Source organism: Ranitomeya variabilis, chromosome 2 (assembly GCF_051348905.1).
Source record: "Ranitomeya variabilis isolate aRanVar5 chromosome 2, aRanVar5.hap1, whole genome shotgun sequence".
Classification (NCBI taxonomy): domain Eukaryota; kingdom Metazoa; phylum Chordata; class Amphibia; order Anura; family Dendrobatidae; genus Ranitomeya; species Ranitomeya variabilis.
Genome location: NC_135233.1, coordinates 470,002,130 through 470,021,107, shown reverse-complemented (window position 1 = coordinate 470,021,107; position 18,978 = coordinate 470,002,130). Strand labels below are relative to the sequence as shown.

The window sequence follows — 18,978 nt, the reverse complement described above, 5'->3', positions numbered from 1 at the left end:
ATTTGGGGAGAAAAACAAAAAGGCAAAATACACGGTAACTGTAGAAACATCACCCCTATAGAACAGGCCAGGAAAGAATCTCCCCGCTATAGTGCTTTGGTTTCCAAGACCTGTCCACCCAACCAAAAAACAGATGTCAAAAAAGTGTACTAGACCGGGTATAACCCCCGGTTATCTATAGACATCTAGCTCCTGCTGATTGCACACAATGACTAAAATGCTATCCAAGAAAGTGCTGGTGCGAAAAGTGCAAATAGTGCAAAACAGCAGCAAGAGGTTAGAGTGGTAGCTTACCCATGTGGAGAGGTGGTGACACAGTCGCCGTGTATCCGCACTGCCCCGATGCGCGTTTCGCGTTGCAAGCTTCTTCAGGGGACCGTGTGGATACACCGGACATGTGGCAGCCTCTTAAATATGCTCATTGAGTGCTACACATGTGAGCGCATGCGGGGTGAGACCGCGGCCGCCATGCGACGCTTCCGTACATCCGGTTTCTGATGCGGGTCAAAGGAGAAACTTCCTGTGACGTCACTGGCCCGCATCGAAACCCAGAGGACGACTTCGGCGATGTAGGCAGGCCTACGACAACCCAACGCATGCGCGTCTGGCAGCAATCGGGCACTAGATGGCAACGGGAGCAGTTATGCTCAAGGCTGCAGATATAACGAAACCACATGTCAGGTACAGTATGTTTAATATAGTACGCACACATGAATGAAAAATAGAAAAAAACGGAAAAAAACACACATAATAGTGAATAAAAAGTGCCTGTTTAGATCCGTTAATACGCACAGAATCTATATATGTGTAAATTTTTACAAGGGGATGCATAATGCCAGAGCAAGTCCTGATGGATATATACTATTCAGGTCACAGGAGGAGGGACAGGCATGACAAAAGCCCCATATTCTCGATGTATAGTCCCGGCTTCATGTTGTCATTACCGGCCTCATAGCTCATTCAGATGCGTCCAAAGTGCTATTCCAATACACATTAATGGATTGTGCAGAAAAAAGGCAGAGACAGCCCATTAGACAGGACACTGTTGATAAAAATAAAAAGCATAAAAAACAAGTACAAAAGACATACTATATTAAAAACCAAAAAAGGAGCAGATGAAAAGGGAAGGAAAAAATTGGAAAGAGGGGTCATCAATGGAAGTTAGAGAAATGGGGCAAAAGAGAGCTTTTCGTTCAAGCCATGGGGTGCCAATGTACCTAAGGAGACAATCCACCCGCATTCAAGCTGCGCCAGAACTCTTTTTAGATCACCACCACGTGTACCACAATGTACTCTGTCAATGCCACGAACTCGTAAACCAGTGGGATCACAGTTATGGCGCAGCCTGAAATGTCCAGGGATTGTCTGAGGGGGCTGCGTTGTATTCTATGGGGGTTACATTGAGTTGTATGGCAGGGCTGCAGGGGGGGGCCCCATTTGGAAGTTCGCACCGGGGCCCATAACTTTGTAGTTACGCCACTGGGCGCACTACACGAGAGTCAACCACCTTGGAGACTTCGAATTCCAAATTACCATCCACCAAGACTGGAGAAGGCATTGGTGTCGTGTACACAAGACCCACCACCTTCTTTAACAACGATCTGTGGAACACGTTGTGTAACACCGTAGGAAGCTCCAATCGGTACGCTACAGGGTTAATGACGGCGGCGACCCTAAATGGACCAATAAACCTTGGACCCAATTTAAGGGATGGTATCTTGAGTCTTATGTTTTTTGTGGATAACTACACCCAGTCATCCACACTCAGGTCCGGACCTGGCACACGCCTACTGTCAGCCACACATTTGTACCTAGCACCCACACTCAACAGGCACTGTTTAACTCTCCTACAGACTGATGTCAATTGTGCTCCTAACTGGTCTTCCTCCGGAACGCCGGAAGAGCCCCTCTGACTCAAAGTACAAAATTGAGGATGTAGCCCGTAAACACAAAAAACGGAGACTCCCCAGACGACTCCTGGCGGTGATTATTGATGGCAAACTCAGCCAAAGGAAGGAACGTAGACCACTCCTCCTGGTTATCAGAGACAAAGCAACGTAAGTACTGTTCCAAATTTTGGTTCATACGCTCAGTCTGACCATTTGACTGAGGATGAAACGCCGAAGAATGACACAACTTGATCCCCAGCCGTGAGCAAAATGCTTTCCAAAATTTTGCCACAAACTGAGTACCCCTATCAGACACGATGTCAGACGGAACCCCATGAAGTCTGACCACCTCCTGCACAAATACCTGAGCCAGAGTCTTAGCGTTAGGCAACGAAGGCAAAGACACAAAGTGCGACATTTTTGAAAACCGATCAACAATCACCAAGATGACCGTGTTCCCAGCTGAGGAGGGCAAATCAGTGATGAAATCCATGGAGATTTCCGTCCATGGCTTACTAGGTACCTCAAGAGGAAGTAGTGTGCCAACAGGACGGGAGCGGGGCGTCTTAGCCCTAGCGCATGTGGTACAAGCTGACACATATGAGACCACGTCCTTTCGGATCTTGGGCCACCAAAACCGACGTGACACCAACTCCAAGGTACCTCTAAGCCCTGGGTGGCCAGCCAGGACAGCATCATGATGCGCCGCCAAAACCTTTAGGCGGAGATGAAGCGGTACAAAAGATTTGTTGATGGGAAGCTCAAATGGTACCTCCTCCTGAGCCTCGGCAATCTCAGCCTCAACCTCGGTAGTGATAGCCGAAACCACAACACCCTTTTGGAGGATGGGTACTGGATCCTCCCGAGGTTCTCCCCCCGGAAAACACCTGGACAGAGCATCAGCCTTAGTGTTTTTAGACCCCGGTCTGTAAGTGACAACAAAATTGAACCGCGTGAAAAACAAAGCCCAGCGAGCCTACCTGGGGGACAGACGCTTGGCTGACTCCAAATACAGCAGATTCTTATGATTGGTAATAACAGTAACCTGATGAACCGACCCCTCCGAGAAGTGTCGCCATTCCTCAAAGGCCAACTTGATTGCCAACAACTCCCTGTTGCCGATATCGTAGTTACGTTCGGCGGACGACAGTTTCTTGGAAAAATAGGCGCATGGACGCAAATCACTCAAACATAGTAACATAGTAACATAGTTAGTAAGGCCGAAAAAAGACATTTGTCCATCCAGTTCAGCCTATATTCCATCATAATAAATCCCCAGATCTACGTCCTTCTACAGAACCTAATAATTGTATGATACAATATTGTTCTGCTCCAGGAAGACATCCAGGCCTCTCTTGAACCCCTCGACTGAGTTCGCCATCACCACCTCCTCAGGCAAGCAATTCCAGATTCTCACTGCCCTAACAGTAAAGAATCCTCTTCTATGTTGGTGGAAAAACCTTCTCTCCTCCAGACGCAAAGAATGCCCCCTTGTGCCCGTCACCTTCCTTGGTATAAACAGATCCTCAGCTAGATATTTGTATTGTCCCCTTATATACTTATACATGGTTATTAGATCGCCCCTCAGTCGTCTTTTTTCTAGACTAAATAATCCTAATTTCGCTAATCTATCTGGGTATTGTAGTTCTCCCATCCCCTTTATTAATTTTGTTGCCCTCCTTTGTACTCTCTCTAGTTCCATTATATCCTTCCTGAGCACCGGTGCCCAAAACTGGGCACAGTACTCCATGTGCGGTCTAACTAGGGATTTGTACAGAGGCAGTATAATGCTCTCATCATGTGTATCCAGACCTCTTTTAATGCACCCCATGATCCTGTTTGCCTTGGCAGCTGCTGCCTGGCACTGGCTGCTCCAGGTAAGTTTATCATTAACTAGGTTCCCCAAGTCCTTCTCCATGTGAGATTTACCCAGTGGTTTCCCGTTCAGTGTGTAATGGTGATATTGATTCCTTCTTCCCATGTGTATAACCTTACATTTATCATTGTTAAACCTCATCTGCCACCTTTCAGCCCAAGTTTCCAACTTATCCAGATCCATCTGTAGCAGAATACTATCTTCTCTTGTATTAACTGCTTTACATAGTTTTGTATAATCTGCAAATATCAATATTTTACTGTGTAAACCTTCTACCAGATCATTAATGAATATGTTGAAGAGAACAGGTCCCAATACCGACCCCTGCGGTACCCCACTGGTCACAGCGACCCAGTTAGAGACTATACCATTTATAACCACCCTCTGCTTTCTATCACTAAGCCAGTTACTAACCCATTTACACACATTTTCCCCCAGACCAAGCATTCTCATTTTGTGTACCAACCTCTTGTGCGGTACGGTATCAAACGCTTTGGAAAAATCGAGATATACCACGTCCAATGACTCACCGTGGTCCAGCCTATAGCTTACCTCTTCATAAAAACTGATTAGATTGGTTTGACAGGAGCGATTTCTCATAAACCCATGCTGATATGGAGTTAAACAGTTATTCTCATTGAGATAATCCAGAATAACATCCTTCAGAAACCCTTCAAATATTTTACCAACAGTAGAGGTTAGACTTACTGGCCTATAATTTCCAGGTTCACTTTTAGAGCCCTTTTTGAATATTGGCACCACATATGCTATGCGCCAGTCCTGCGGAACAGACCCCGTCGCTATAGAGTCCCTAAAAATAAGAAATAATGGTTTATCTATTACATTACTTAGTTCTCTTAGTACTCGTGGGTGTATGCCATCCGGACCCGGAGATTTATCTATTTTAATCTTATTTAGCCGGTTTCGCACCTCTTCTTGGGTTAGATTGGTGACCCTTAATATAGGGTTTTCATTGTTTCTTGGGATTTCAAAGATGAGCCTTGTGATAGTACCGCCCCCACACCAACCTCAGACGCATCGACTTCCACAACAAAAGGTTTTGATACGTCTGGCTGCACAAGAATTGGGGCTGAAACAAAACTGTTCTTAAGAAATTCAAATGCGCGCACAGCAGCCTCAGGCCAAACGGAGAAATTGGTACCCTTTTTAGTCATGTCAGTTAGCGGTTTAGCAATGATGGAAAAATCCTTGATAAATTTCCTATAGTAGTTAGAAAACCCAAGGAACTGCTGAAGTGCTTTCAGGTTATCAGGCCGTTCCCAATACAGCACCGCTTGCACATTAGCGGCGTCCATTTTAAAACCAGAAGCAGACACAATATAACCCAAGAAAGGCAACTCTTGAACGGAAAATACACATTTCTCAAGTTTAGCATACAGCTTATTCTCTCTGAGAAGCTGTAACACCTGCCTGACATGATCTAAATGAGTATCACGGTCGAAAGAATATATGAGAATGTCATCTAGGTACACGATAACGAATTTCCCCAAAACATGCGAAAACACATCATTAATGAAATGTTGGAACACTGCAGGTGCATTAGTCAACCCAAATGGCATCACCAAATTTTCAAAATGACCCTCAGGGGTATTAAAAGCCGTCTTCCACTCATCACCTTGACGGACTCTTATGAGGTTATACGCCCCTCTGAGGTCAAGCTTGGTAAACCACTTAGCACCTGCCACCTGGTTGAACAAATCTGGTATCAGTGGCATAGGGTATGGATCACGAACCGTAATCTGGTTCAATTCCCTGAAATCCAAACACGGCCGTAATCCGCCATCTTTCTTCTTCACGAAGAAGAACCCTGCTGCCACAGGCGAGGATGAAGGTCTGATGTGCCCTTTGCTCAAACTTTCAGCAATGTAATCCTTTTACGCTTGTCTCTCCGGACCGGAGATATTAAACATCCTTGCTTTAGGCAATTTGGCCCCTGGTTTAAACCTGATAGTGCAGTCATAGGGACGATGTGGCGTCAACTCTGAACAACCCTTCTCAGAGAACACATCCACAAAATCCAGAAGTGACTCCGGAACGCTTGAAGTCACAGCAGACACACATGTGGCCAGGCAATTCTCCTGGCAGAACTCGCTCCACTGAATTATATCCTGAGTTTTCCAGTCAATTACCGGGTTGTGCATAGACAACCATGGAAAACCCAAAACCACCTGAGCAGGAAGATTCCTGAGCACCTTACATGTAACCTGCTCGGAATGTAGAACCCCAATGTGGAGTTTCATCTCAGCCACAAATTCAGTAATCTCCCCCTGAGAGAGAGGAGCAGCATTGATGGTGACTACACGGATAGGATGAGGCAGTTTTTCAATCCTAAAACCTGCTGTGCGTGCAAACTCCTCATCAATGAGATTTGTGGCTGAACCACTATCCACAAAAACAGTAATTGGCAGCTCACTGCCAGCGATAATAACCTTAGCAGGGAGCATGCATTGAGAAACCACCATGGAGGATATACATAAGCTCAGATTGGTCTCCTCCACACCCTCTGAGCTTAGAAGTTTTCCGCTGTTGCGTTTTTCTTAGACAGCAGAGGACAGATGTTAATAAAATGACCAGTTTTACCGCAGTAAAAACAGGCTCCCTGCTTCCTGAGCTCAGGGGCTCGACGCTTCACATGTGACACCCCTGCGATTTGCATAGGCTCCGTGGGCTCACCTGCAGCAACCTCACGTGAACCTAAACCCTCTCCCATAGGCGGTGTCTCATGCTCCCCCTGACGCAAACGGCGATCAATGCGGACAACCAGACTCATAGCGGAATCTAGAGAAGCAGGATTCTCGTACATCAGAAGGGCTTTTTTAACCCTTCCAGAAACCCCATGAATAAACTGACTCCGCAGCGCTGGATCATTCCACTGTGTATCGATCGCCCAGCAACGAAATTCAGAACAGTAATCCTCTGCAACTCGCTCCCCCTGGCGAATAGTGCGTACCTTAGATTCTGCTAGAGCCATTCTGTCAGGCTCATCGTAAATGTTTCCAAGAAAGGAAAAAAACTCTCCACAGAGTCATATGCAGCAGAATCAGATGGCAAAGAAAACGCCCATGCTTGGGGATCCCCGCTTAACAATGACAACAACAGGCCCACACGCTGAGCCTCATTACCCGAGGAGATCGGGCGCATACGGAAATATAGTTTGCAAGCTTCACGAAAAGAAACAAATTTACTGCGTTCCCCAGCAAATTTTTCAGGCAAAGGAAACTTAGGCTCAGCAACTCTACCTGTCGCTCCAGCTTGCACATTAGATACTGCTAGTCCCTGTTGCTGAACTGCCCCCCTCAACTCAGTGACCTGTAGGGACAGCGCCTCCAACTGGCCGGTTATGGAAGTCATGGGATCCATGACAAAACAAAAAAAGGAAAACCCTGTTTTTGTTTTTAAGGCCGATTATAATGTCACGGGAAGACTAGGTGGGCAAGAGCTAATAACCCGGGCCCCTGCAATTTCCCTCAGAGTAGGGAAATCCTGACTGACCCTCTACCTAGAGTTTACACTGATGGTGTGCATGTCTAGGCCTCGACCCTCACCCTGTCTCCTGTTTCAACCCTAGGCTGAAACCACCGCCCACCACCCAGTGAAAAGATAATACACCAATACCCACAGTTAGCACAGACAAGGATAACGGAAAATATACACCACGCCGCAGTCACTCAGGAATACACTATAAATGCACAGGGCAAAATAAATACAAATATAGGAAGGAGAAAATAAGACAACGGGAAATACACCACCAGATACGATACTCCAACTCCTAGCTCACCACTCCAGACCGAGATAACCAAGCACTAGACAGAAGCTATAATCGGCAACGCCCAATGTTCAGAAGAACTATTTAAAGGCAGTGGGCGTGGCTCAGCTTCCAATCCGAGCACCAGCTAAATTAACCCCGGACCAGCTAGATAAAATCTAGCCGACGCCACTGAGCACATAGTGGACAAAAGCGGAATTACCGCTGTCTGTCGAACGCCCTGGTATGAACAGCGTCCGACATGACAGAAACATGGCGGAGGGCTTGGGGATAACTACAGTGAAGCATAGTGGGACCTTAGTGATTCCTGCAGTGATGCATGGTGATGGCTTGTTGATGCTTATAGTGTAGCACAGTGGCAGTTGCCAGGTAATACAGTGGCTCAGCGGTTAGCACTGGAGTGATTGGTTCAACTCTGACCAACAATAATGAGATTCCACTTCCTAGGAGTATGCAGGAATAATCTTCTGACAATCCCTCATACTGAACTGAGTACGGTGGACTCTTCAACTGGCATTCCCCAGATAGTGGCACATACTCTGTACTAAATGGAAACTGGGGAGAGTATAAATTGCTGCTCTGTGCTTGTGCAGTTAGTGCGACACCATAGTGGATGGTTGAGATTTTGGGGAGGCTGGAATTGGTTAATGGTCAGAGGGACATCAGTCAGGACTGAGAGGATTCGAACCCAGGACTCTGTGACTCTCTTTGCTGGTGGTAACGCCTAGAGGACTCTTTACTAGTATTTAGCGCTCAGTGCACAATGCGTCAAAAGTTGATTTTATTGTAAACATGGCAAGTCTGAGTCACTTATTACGTTATAGTTTAGTGTCTAAAACAAGCTTACAGTTAATATATAGATAGATGTGTTAAGTATTTGCTTGTTATATGGCCATGGTACATTGAAAGTGACAATCTTGGCGTTAACGCTATTCTTATTTTTTTCAGATCAAGAAGGTGGGTCCAGCCTGTCATCCGCTTTTGGGGGCTCGGCAGTAGTCAGAAAAGACCATCTGGAGAATGTTGCAAAAGGATGCTGCTACAAGGTTAATAACAAATATGATGAGAAAATCCCACCATACCCCCCTGAAAAGGTGGTGCGGGCAGCCCTGGAGCTGGTAGATCAGACAATGCCATACAGTGTTACCCGCGCCAATTGTGAACACTTTGCCACAGAACTGCGATATGGAAAAGGCTTCTCCGACCAGGTATGGTGCATAACCTAGACGCAGTGTCAATCTTATTGGTGCCGTGACACCGCAGGGTACAGATGGCAAAAAAGACAACTTGATAAAAAATGTGTTTCCATACAGCAGGAAATATGTTGTTTTCTCATGATTTAGGGATGCGTGATTTGTGCAGGAATAGTGAAGAATTCTCAATGCTTAAATTGAAGAGAATCTATGAGAAGGTTTTTGATATACATAATGTAGGGACAGAGACCCTGATTCTGTGATGGAAATATATATAGCATGTAGATCTCACTTGCATGTATACTCATACATACTCACAGCTAATATATACAATATATTCAATGGCTTAAAAAGGCTGACATAAACTGATATAAGCCAGACAGACTGTATGGGGTTTTCCAAGCAAAAGCAGAACAACGCCAGATGTATTAAGTGATGATCAGATGTCTCAACTTTGTCCTAGATGCAGAGAGCTACACTTTAGTTGCTTAATCAGCATTCATATGTGCATTAATCACAATATTCCATATATATATATATATATATATATATATATATATATATTTAGATAACCAATAACAGAGGACCTAGACAATATGGTAATTAACTAACAACCACTAACCACCCTTTTCTATATGCAATTATAAATCCATGTATGCACAATAAATCATCAGTATTGATGGAATGTTAATGACACAATGGTGTTACAATAATTATAGGGGATAACTCAGGAGACTCTTTGCGTGGAACAAGACAACTACAGGACACAGTTTATAAGTGATAAAGTCTATATTATCACACGGTGATTCAAACAGGTGCAGAGAGAAACTCAAGTCCACAACACCCGGAGTAAATATTAAACGCAGCTTAGCAGTCTATAGGAAACTTCAGAGAAAAAATGCAATCACGCAGAAAGTCTATGAAGCACAATTATTCTTGAGGATACTTGACACGAATAAGTCCTTGTTTTAGTCCAAACACAGATAGATATGCTTATAAGGCAGTTCAAATAATATCTTAGCTCAACCAGGGAGGCCTGGGTAATAGTCTCAGGTTTTTGCAGAGCAGCAACAGCTTACATGTCCTGCAAATGCAGATGGAAGTAAACACGAGCAGCAGATGAAGGAGGATGACTGGAAACTGGTGTATGCAGCAGGAACTCAGAGCAGAGTAGCAGGATCACCACACAGGTTCACAGGAGCAAGTACATAGCCAGGGAGTCACCAGAGGTCAGGAGCTGGATGCAAGGCAGAATACTCTAGCACAGACTGAAGGCTGGGGTGGAATTTTATAGCAGGAAGACACAGTGCACATGAGGCCAAAGACGCCATCATGGAAAAGGGCAGTAATGCAAAAAAGGTAATAAAAAATGTTCAGAGTCCTGACAGATGTGCAAGTATCAAAAAATAGTAAGGCCGCACCCTATAGTTACACAGTCTCTATGGACACAGGGGCGCACGTCCTTACCAGAGGGTCCATCCCAGTACACGGATCCAAATTCAAATGAAGAAACGGATAGCGCCACACCAGGATGTGAAAAAGCAGCTCACATTTTATTCTGCCTCCTGCGGCTGACAGATGTGCAGTCTCATTCCTTGAGCGCTCAAAACACTCAGTCTTATTGGGAACGGCTGCAGCACACACAGGGATAGATTTATCCAAACCAAATTTCCATAACAATTCCAGCGATGTATAACGTACTGGGCTGTGTGTTGCTGTTTCAATAAAATCAGTGTTTTATCATCAGGAGATTATCACCATAGGACTAGGTTTCCCATGTCTTCTGATCTAACCATGCCCCCAGCACTGATTAGCAACTTTCTGCCCATACACAGTGAACATAGGATGCTACCAAACAGAGGGGTGGGTGGGGTAATACACAGCTCAGCATTCAGAGCACTGCTAGATCTGCAGTATAGAAAAAAGATTGTATGATGAGGACAGCGTGCAGACCAGCAAGTGATACTTTGCTGGAATCAGGCTCTCAGCCCCTTCATCATGTTGTACTCAGATTACATAGCAAAAAAACGGCTCACAGATTCCCTTTAACCCCTTCCTGACGTCGGACGGGATAGTACGTCCAATGTCAGGTCCCCTGCTTTGATGCAGGGCTCCGCGGTGAGCCCGCATCAAAGCCAGGACATGTCAGCTGTTTTGAACAGCTGACATGTGCCTGCAATAGCGGCGGGTGAAATCGCGATTCACCCGCCGCTATTAACTAGTTAAATGCCGCTGTCAAACGCAGACAGCGGCATCTAACTACCGCATCCGGCCGGGCGGCCGGAAATGACGTCATCGCCGACCCCGTCACATGATCGGGGGTCGGCGATGCTTCAGTATTGTAACCATAGAGGTCCTTGAGACCTCTATGGTTACTGATCGCCAGTAGCTGTGAGCGCCACCCTGTGGTCGGCGCTCACAGCACACCTGATTTTCTGCTGCATAGCAGCGATCTGATGATCGCTGTTATGTAGCAGAGGCGATCGAGTTGTGCCTGCTTCTAGCCTCCCATGGAGGCTATTGAAGCATGGCAAAAGTAAAAAAAAAAAAAAGTTAAAAAAAATGTGAAAAAAATAAAAAAAACATAAAAGTTTAAATCACCCCCCTTTCGCCCCAATCAAAATAAATCAATAAAAAAAAATCAAACCTACACATATTTGGTATCGCCGCATTCAGAATCGCCCGATCTATCAATAAAAAAAAGCAATAACTTGATCGCTAAACGGCGTAATGAGAAAAAAATCCGAAACGCCAGAATTACTTTTTGTTGGTCGCCATGACATTGCATTAAAATGCAATAACGGTCGATCAAAAGAATGTATCTGCACCAAAATGGTATCATTAAAAATGCCAGCTCGGCACGCAAAAAATAAGCCCTCAACCGACCCCAGATCATGAAAAATGGAGACGCTACGAGTATCGGAAAATGGCGCAATTTTTTATTTTTTTTTTAGCAAAGTTTGGAATTTTTTTCACCACTTAGGTAAAAAATAACCTAGTCATGTTAGGTGTCTATGAACTCATGATGACCTGGAGAATCATTATGGCAGGTCAGTTTTAGCATTTAGTGAACCTAGCAAAATAGGCAAGCAAAAAACAAGTGTGGGATTGCACTTTTTTTGCAATTTCACCGCACTTGTAATTTTTTTCCCGTTTTCTAGTACACGACATGGTAAAACCAATGAAGTGGTTCAAAAGTACAACTCGTCCCGCAAAAAATAAGCCCTCACATGGCCAAATTGACGGAAAAATAAAAAAGTTATGGCTCTGGGAAGGAGGGGAGTGAAAAACGAATACGGAAAAATGGAAAATCCCACGGTCATGAAGGGGTTAAAGGAACTTTAATGGTAGAATAAAGAAAAATTGTGAAGCATCTAAACAAGGTGTTCAACGTTGAACTTTTCCACCGGAGGACCAAACAATCCTTAATGTCCTGGAGAAGATAACCCCACTTTGGAGCCAATCACTTCTCACTTGGGTCGATCTCTTATAGGCTGATTCTCAAGTTACCTATTTAAAATAAATAGTAAAAAAAAAAGAATAGTAAACAGTTTTATTGTGTTGTGCCTTGGTGCACCTTTACTGTAGCATACTTTAGTGCGCTATTTAGCTCTTTCTCTGCTCAAGGCAGTGCTGTCCATCACCAGCGAGGGAGGCGGAGACATGCAAAACCAGTTGGTGGAGCAGTGAACTGAGCTTCTTGCCCACACCCAGGGTACACCAAGCAAGCTAATTAGCATATTTGATTAAACATCAGTTTTTGCAGAATCGAGGCAGACATTAGAAGACCTTTTTGTAGGAACCATACTCCATGTAAGACTTTGTGGCTAGTTTATACTGAAAGTTTGGGTCAACCAGTTCCCTTTAATATTTTTGTTTCAGTACAATGCGATTGTCTTGCAGTTTTCTATATCGTTTATATTGTACAGACAAATCAATTCTTCGTTGTTTCAGGTTGCCAACGCTGCGGTGTACACGGCTGTCGGAGGAGGAATCTTTGCTGCTGTTCTGGCTGCCATAGCTGTCGTTACCAGAAGCAGAAGACAAAACCAATGAGAACATCGAAATACGTTTGTGTGCGGCAACATTTTTGCTAATTTGTTTTTTTTTCTAAATAGATCTGTCACAAAATAAACTGCATACATTTTTTTAAAATAAATCTCCTAAACCTGATGAAGCTGTTGTATTTACTTTGAAAATCCATGCCAGATTGCCCGTTATTATACTTTTGGAAAACGTTCCTAACTTATATTAAAAAGTACATTTTTAGGATTCCAGCTTCTGCCGTCTGTCTTAATATTCAGATTATAGAGCCATTCTCAAGTGGATTTTCAGTGTAAATACATCAGTCTCATCAAGTCTGATAGATCTATCTATGAGGTTTTTATTTTTTTCTGCTTTGAAGATGCTCTCTATGCTCTAAGGCCACTTTCACACTAGTGTCGTGCACTGCACGTCGCTATGCGTCGTTTTGTAGAAAAAACGCATCCTGAAAAAGTGCTTGCAGGATGCGTTTTTTCTCCATAGACTTTTATTAGCGACGCAGTGCGACGCATTGCCACACGTCGCGACCGTCGTGCGACGGTTGCGTCGGACCGTCGCCACCAAAAAACGTTGCATGTAACGTTTTTTGCTGCGTCGTGAGCGTCTTTTCCGACCGAGCATGCGCGGCCGGAACTCCACCCCCGCCTCCCCCTCCCCGCACATCACAATGGGGCAGCGGATGCGTTGAAAAACTGCATCCGCTGCCACCGTTGTGCGGCGCTTTCACAGCTAGCGTTGGTGCGCCACAACGTCGCATAGCGACGTGCAGTGCACGACGCTAGTGTGAAAGTAGCCTAAGTCAATGAAAAAGCTCAAAAGACGTCAAGGTGTTTTTTTGGGATTGTTTTGGCAACGATGACGCTTTTTAATGAAGGTATATAATATTAGTGTGAAATAATAAGTGAAAGCTTATTCATATATTTATTATTCATAATGTACATATTAAGTTAAATAACTTTGTAATACATCACATTATTTATCTTATTCTAGTTTTACAGACTACTCCTTCTAGAATACAGTCTGTAGCTTAGGACCAATGCAAAATACACTACAACAGTGTCCGAAGTAGTGAGCAGAACTATCTGCTTCCTATACTCTTCTATCCGCTGTCTAATACTGTATATCACATTTTATATTATATTCTATGTAATATTGCACTAATATTTCCAGTATTTAAATATTAATAAAAGAAATATAGAATTTGTATTGTTATGTGTTCTCTTCGTCTGTGATCCTGCAGTAATTTATCACCTCCAAAAAAAACTATTTATCTGTAGATATCGGGCTACTTCTCATCATTGGGTCTTTACATGGCTCTCAATACAGTGAATACTGTAATCACTCCTGGAACTTTGAGTGACAGTTCGCTCTGCAGTGTGTATGTGCAGGCTGTCAATCAATGTGCAGGTATTTACACTGTGTAGTGAGTGGTGACTGTAACAATGCACAGCTCCAAGCGGCTGCAGGGAGAATATAACTTCATTTTCTCCTTGCAGCTACATTTCCAGGAAACCATCGGAACATTATTTAAGTGCCATCAAATGTAACCAAATTCATTAATTAGTGGGATGCCAACATACTTTAGGTCAAATAGTCTAGTTATACTTCACAGTAACTATTGCTACCATCAATCCCAGCATTCTCTGTCCTTTTGTCCTGACATTGCTAATGTTGTGATGGCCGTGCTTCCTTATTGGATAGACCCTTTACATGCTAGAGACGTTTTCCGATCTTCCTTATAACATTTTTGCACCAGTAGAAGCAAACCATGCAATTTCTACAATTATTTATTTCTGCCTAAAATGAGAGTGAACTGTCACTCGGAGGCTTCACATCACAACTATTCCTTACAGTGCCACTAGGGGGTGCTCACTAAATATAGATTTGAACAACTCACATTGCTTTTACAACCGGTTATAGAAATCCATATGCAGCTAGCGCCCCTTAGTGGTGGCTGCATGCATTTTAGGCAAGCATCAAACTAAGAGAGGAAGCATCAGGCTGATCTTGATGCCACAGACTTCTATTTTTAGGCAAATGAAAAAAAAATCAAATAAAAACCTGTAGTTCTGCAAACATAGACTGCATTTTTCTTCCGTGTAGTATACACAATATTGCACGCAATAAATATGTACATCTCCAAAAACGTGGTGTGACCCTAGGCTTACTCCGCGACAGCGAGGAAGCAGGGGAGATTGAGATTTGGAACCGAGCTGTGAGCTTCACTTCTGTAAGGCTACGTTCCCACAATGAGTTTTTGGTGAGTTTTTTTTACGTCACATATTTTTGAAAAATGCAAGGAACTGATTTTACTTCTTGTGTGTAGAATATCTGGAACATCAAAAAGTCACCAAAACTTCTCATGGGAACGTAGCCTAAGATATATTATGAATTGATGATGGTACCATTAAAAAAAATGTATTTGTGGCTTTAGAAAAAAAACAAAAAACAATAAAAGTGATTGAAAACCATATAAAAAAAAAAAAGAAATGAAAAATTAGCCTTTGAAAACAAAAAAAAAAATGTTGTAGTCTAGGCACTGTCAAACAAGGACCATCCGGGACAATGATGAAGAAGTTTATTTAAAAAGACAACGCGTTTCGAAGTCGGTAATCAAATTTGTGAAAAAGTGTTGCCTTTGTTTTGCAAGATTTCAACTATGTATATTTTTTGAACAGAAATTTTGAAATAGAAAAAAAAATTAAAAAATTAAGAAAAATAAAATAATATTCCACTTAATTAAAGAACCTGATTTAAGCAATAGATCAGCTTTAGAGTTGATGTGAATTGATTCTCAGGATCGAAGTCCAGTACCCATTCAATAACATTAGTCTAAGTGCGGTCCATTTTCTTCACGGACGGCGCTCGGACCAAAAATACGAGCCCTTAAGGGGTTAAAAAACAAGGAGATGTGTATCAATGTGCTTAAATAATTAATAAGAATTAATTACCTATTTCCGATTTCCCGGTGCTTCAGTACTGCTGCTCTGGTGATACCACTTGGCCCAGGAGCGATGATGTCACATTAATTCACAACCGCTGCTGTCAATCGCCGGCTTTGGTACTCAGGGTCGTGAATGCCAACAGGATCACGGAAGCAGTTGATTGGCTGCAGCAGTTACGCAAATGATGGATCATTGTAGTGAGACCGGCAGGAGGCTACTGGAATAGCAGAGTATTCAATAAGTCAGTTATTTTATGTGAACAAATTTCAATGTATTATCACATGATGTGACTAGTGATGAGCGAACGTGCTGGTATAAGGTGTTATCTGAGCATGCTCAGGTGCTAACCGAGTGGCTTCAGCGTGCTCAAAAAATATGTTCGAGTCCCTGCGACTGCATGTCTCGCGGCTGTTCGACAGCCACAACACATGCAGGAATTGCCTAAAAAAACAGACAATCCCTGTATGTGTTAATCTAGTTTTACACTAGCGTTCGGCAGAGCTGTTAAAAATATATTAAAAATAGGGTACGCAAGACGCATTCAGCCATAGGCGGAGCTGAAGGAAGAGGCGCGGCAGTGGGCGGGGCTTCACAGAGGAAGGCTGCAGCCCTGCCGAACGCTAGTGTGAAACTAGCCTTACAGCTGTTGAACAGCCACGAGACATGCAGCCGCAGGGACTTGAACATATTTTTTGAGCATGTTGAAGACACTCGGTCAGCACCCGAGCATGCTCAGATAACACCTTATCCCAGCATGTTCACTCATCACTACATACAACTGCTAATAGGAGCACGGTGATACGGTGTATGGCAGGGAAGGAGCTCAAGAAAAAACCTCTGAACACATAAGGAGATAGAAAACCAAGTAGCAAGCACAAGATGGCAGGATCAGAATGACGATCTTCTCCACGCAAGGAACAGCTGGGGATCTGTAAGGATTGTGGGGGAGGAGATGAGAAGAAAGGGATTAACGGAAAGATTATCACAAAAAGAGAGAGACCGAGAGTGTGACAAAGGTGCAGAGACACAAAGGAAGAATAAGGTAATGGTCAAAGCGATGGACACGGCGGTTACAAGCAACTGAGCGATGTGGGAGGAGTGACGCCACCACGAACGTCGACAAAGGCTTACAAGAAATTACAAAAAAGTATAACAAAAAATAGCGCCATACTGGGAGAACCAAGAAATATAAATTGAGCGCAAACTGCAGAAACGCTGGAACCTTTAACTCAACTCAAAGTCTACTTGAAGCAAAGCAGTCGCTTCTACGGTGAGAGTCATTTACCGTAACTTTTATTTATTTTTTCCCCATACTTTTTTTTGGAATATCCCCTATAATCTGTTACTCCACCTTCTCCCATTTCCAGTTATAGTATAGTATACTGTACCAGCTTCTCAAACTTATTATACCCTTGTATGACATTGAAAAAAATTGCACTTTTTACAGAAAAGATTGCAGAACAGAATTTTGAGAACCTTAACATCGTTCCATTTCTTCTGCGGGGAGATGATTTGTCCTCAACCACCTATTGCAAATCAAGCATTCAACGTTATCTTAGTGTAATGGGCCACAGGAAAGCCTATAGTATTACATTCTCAACCCGTATGTTCAAAGATGGCAGTAGAAAAAAAAATACACAAAACTAAATGTGCCTTGTTTGATCATGTTCTTGTATTTAATATAATACCTACAAATAAACAAGGGGTCCCATAGAGGTGAAATGCAAAATAGATAGACTTTATTATTAAAAAGTTGAAATAAAACACACATAAAAATTATATATATTAATCACCATACCAATCATACATGTGGCAGTCTATGGTCGCATAACAATAGTCAATTATTTTTATATTAAAATATCTTTAATTCATATTGATACCTGAATTCTAAAGTGACAGTGAATATAGTTTAGTTATGTAAACTAGATCTATATGGTATAATAGCAAATATACATAGTTCCAAAACAGTGCTGTAATGCATAAAGACCACGAAACAGCCCAACATGTGTTTCGCCATCGCTTCTTCCAGGGCTCTAACAACAGAAACCGGTAGTCCTGGAAGAATCGACGGTGCAATCTATGTCAGGCCGTTACATGTGGCGTCCTCTGTCTGTATACTTTATTGCAGTGATTTGATACTATTTTTCCTTGCTGCTATTATACCATGTAGATATATGCACTAGCACTTTAACATTCAGGTACCAATAGGAATTACAGGGATCTAACAAAAGAAACCAGTAATCCTGGAAGAATCGACCATGCAATGCATGTCAGGCCGTTACATATGGCGTCCTCTTTCTGTATACTTTATTGCACTGATTTGATACTGTTTTTCTTTGCTGCTATTATACTATATAGATATATGCACTAGCACTTTAATATTCAGGTACCAATAGGAATTACAAGTAAACATAACAATAATCATCAATTACAAATTGCTATGTGACCATAAACTGCTGCATGTTTAGTTGACATAATGACTCATATCCTTTTAAATATATATTTTTTCGTATATGTTTTAATGAATTTTTGCTTTGTTGTTTTACACTTGGCAGATACGGTCTTTGGTTCTTATAGGTGTTGACTCTGGAGGACATAACTTCACGCATATTACATTTGACACAACTAGTGCAATATAAATGTAACCATAATTTTCATTGGAGCTATGACATCTATATATTTTTTTTAGCCAAAATGGGATCATACATCATGTACAAAAAGAAAAAAAAATCCTTTGGCAGTGGAATTTTTCCAAAAATGTTGTGTATGTGTAACCACACTGAAGCCACATTCAGACATTGGTTATTCTCATACGTGATCTATACGTGTATTTCAACTCCTATCCACTGTAGTCAATGGGCACGGTGACATTTTTTATCCAATTTGTGGCTTAGACTCACCCAATAATGTGACTGAGTCCATGAAAAAGTCACATCATCTAGAAGTTGGAAGAAAAGCTTTAAATAAGCTCTAATTTTTTTTAATTTGCGCCTGAAAAAAAGGATGTCACACAGATTATAAAATCTCACACACAAACTACCCCAAAAAAATTAGTTATAAAGGGAAAAAAAAACAAAAAAAAAACACAACACCAGCCATGTGAATGAGACTTTAAAATAACATTTTCTTCAGGATGGATTTTAATGTCTTAAAAAGGGACTGTCCACTTTTGAAGATTTTTTTTACTTAAATACATATATTTCAGGCTAAAATCAATTTTGCAAATGGGCTTAATTTAAAAAAT

The 18,978-nt window shown here is 42.6% G+C and overlaps 1 protein-coding gene and 1 long non-coding RNA gene across 2 annotated transcripts in view; both read left to right on the top strand.

Moving 5' to 3' along the window:
- The window catches only part of LOC143806793 (phospholipase A and acyltransferase 2-like), a 38,993-nt gene extending 25,000 nt beyond the window's left edge, over window positions 1-13,993 (top strand). Inside the window, exons 3-4 of the mRNA XM_077287713.1 lie at window positions 8,501-8,760; window positions 12,700-13,993. Coding sequence (XP_077143828.1) covers window positions 8,501-8,760; window positions 12,700-12,801 — 362 coding nt within the window. The 3' untranslated portion in view covers window positions 12,802-13,993. The remainder of the gene's footprint in view (window positions 1-8,500; window positions 8,761-12,699) is intronic.
- Window positions 13,994-16,395: 2,402 nt separating this feature from the next.
- The window catches only part of LOC143806792 (uncharacterized), a 6,219-nt gene continuing 3,636 nt past the window's right edge, over window positions 16,396-18,978 (top strand). Inside the window, exon 1 of the long non-coding RNA XR_013221558.1 lies at window positions 16,396-17,004. This is a non-coding gene — a long non-coding RNA (uncharacterized LOC143806792). The remainder of the gene's footprint in view (window positions 17,005-18,978) is intronic.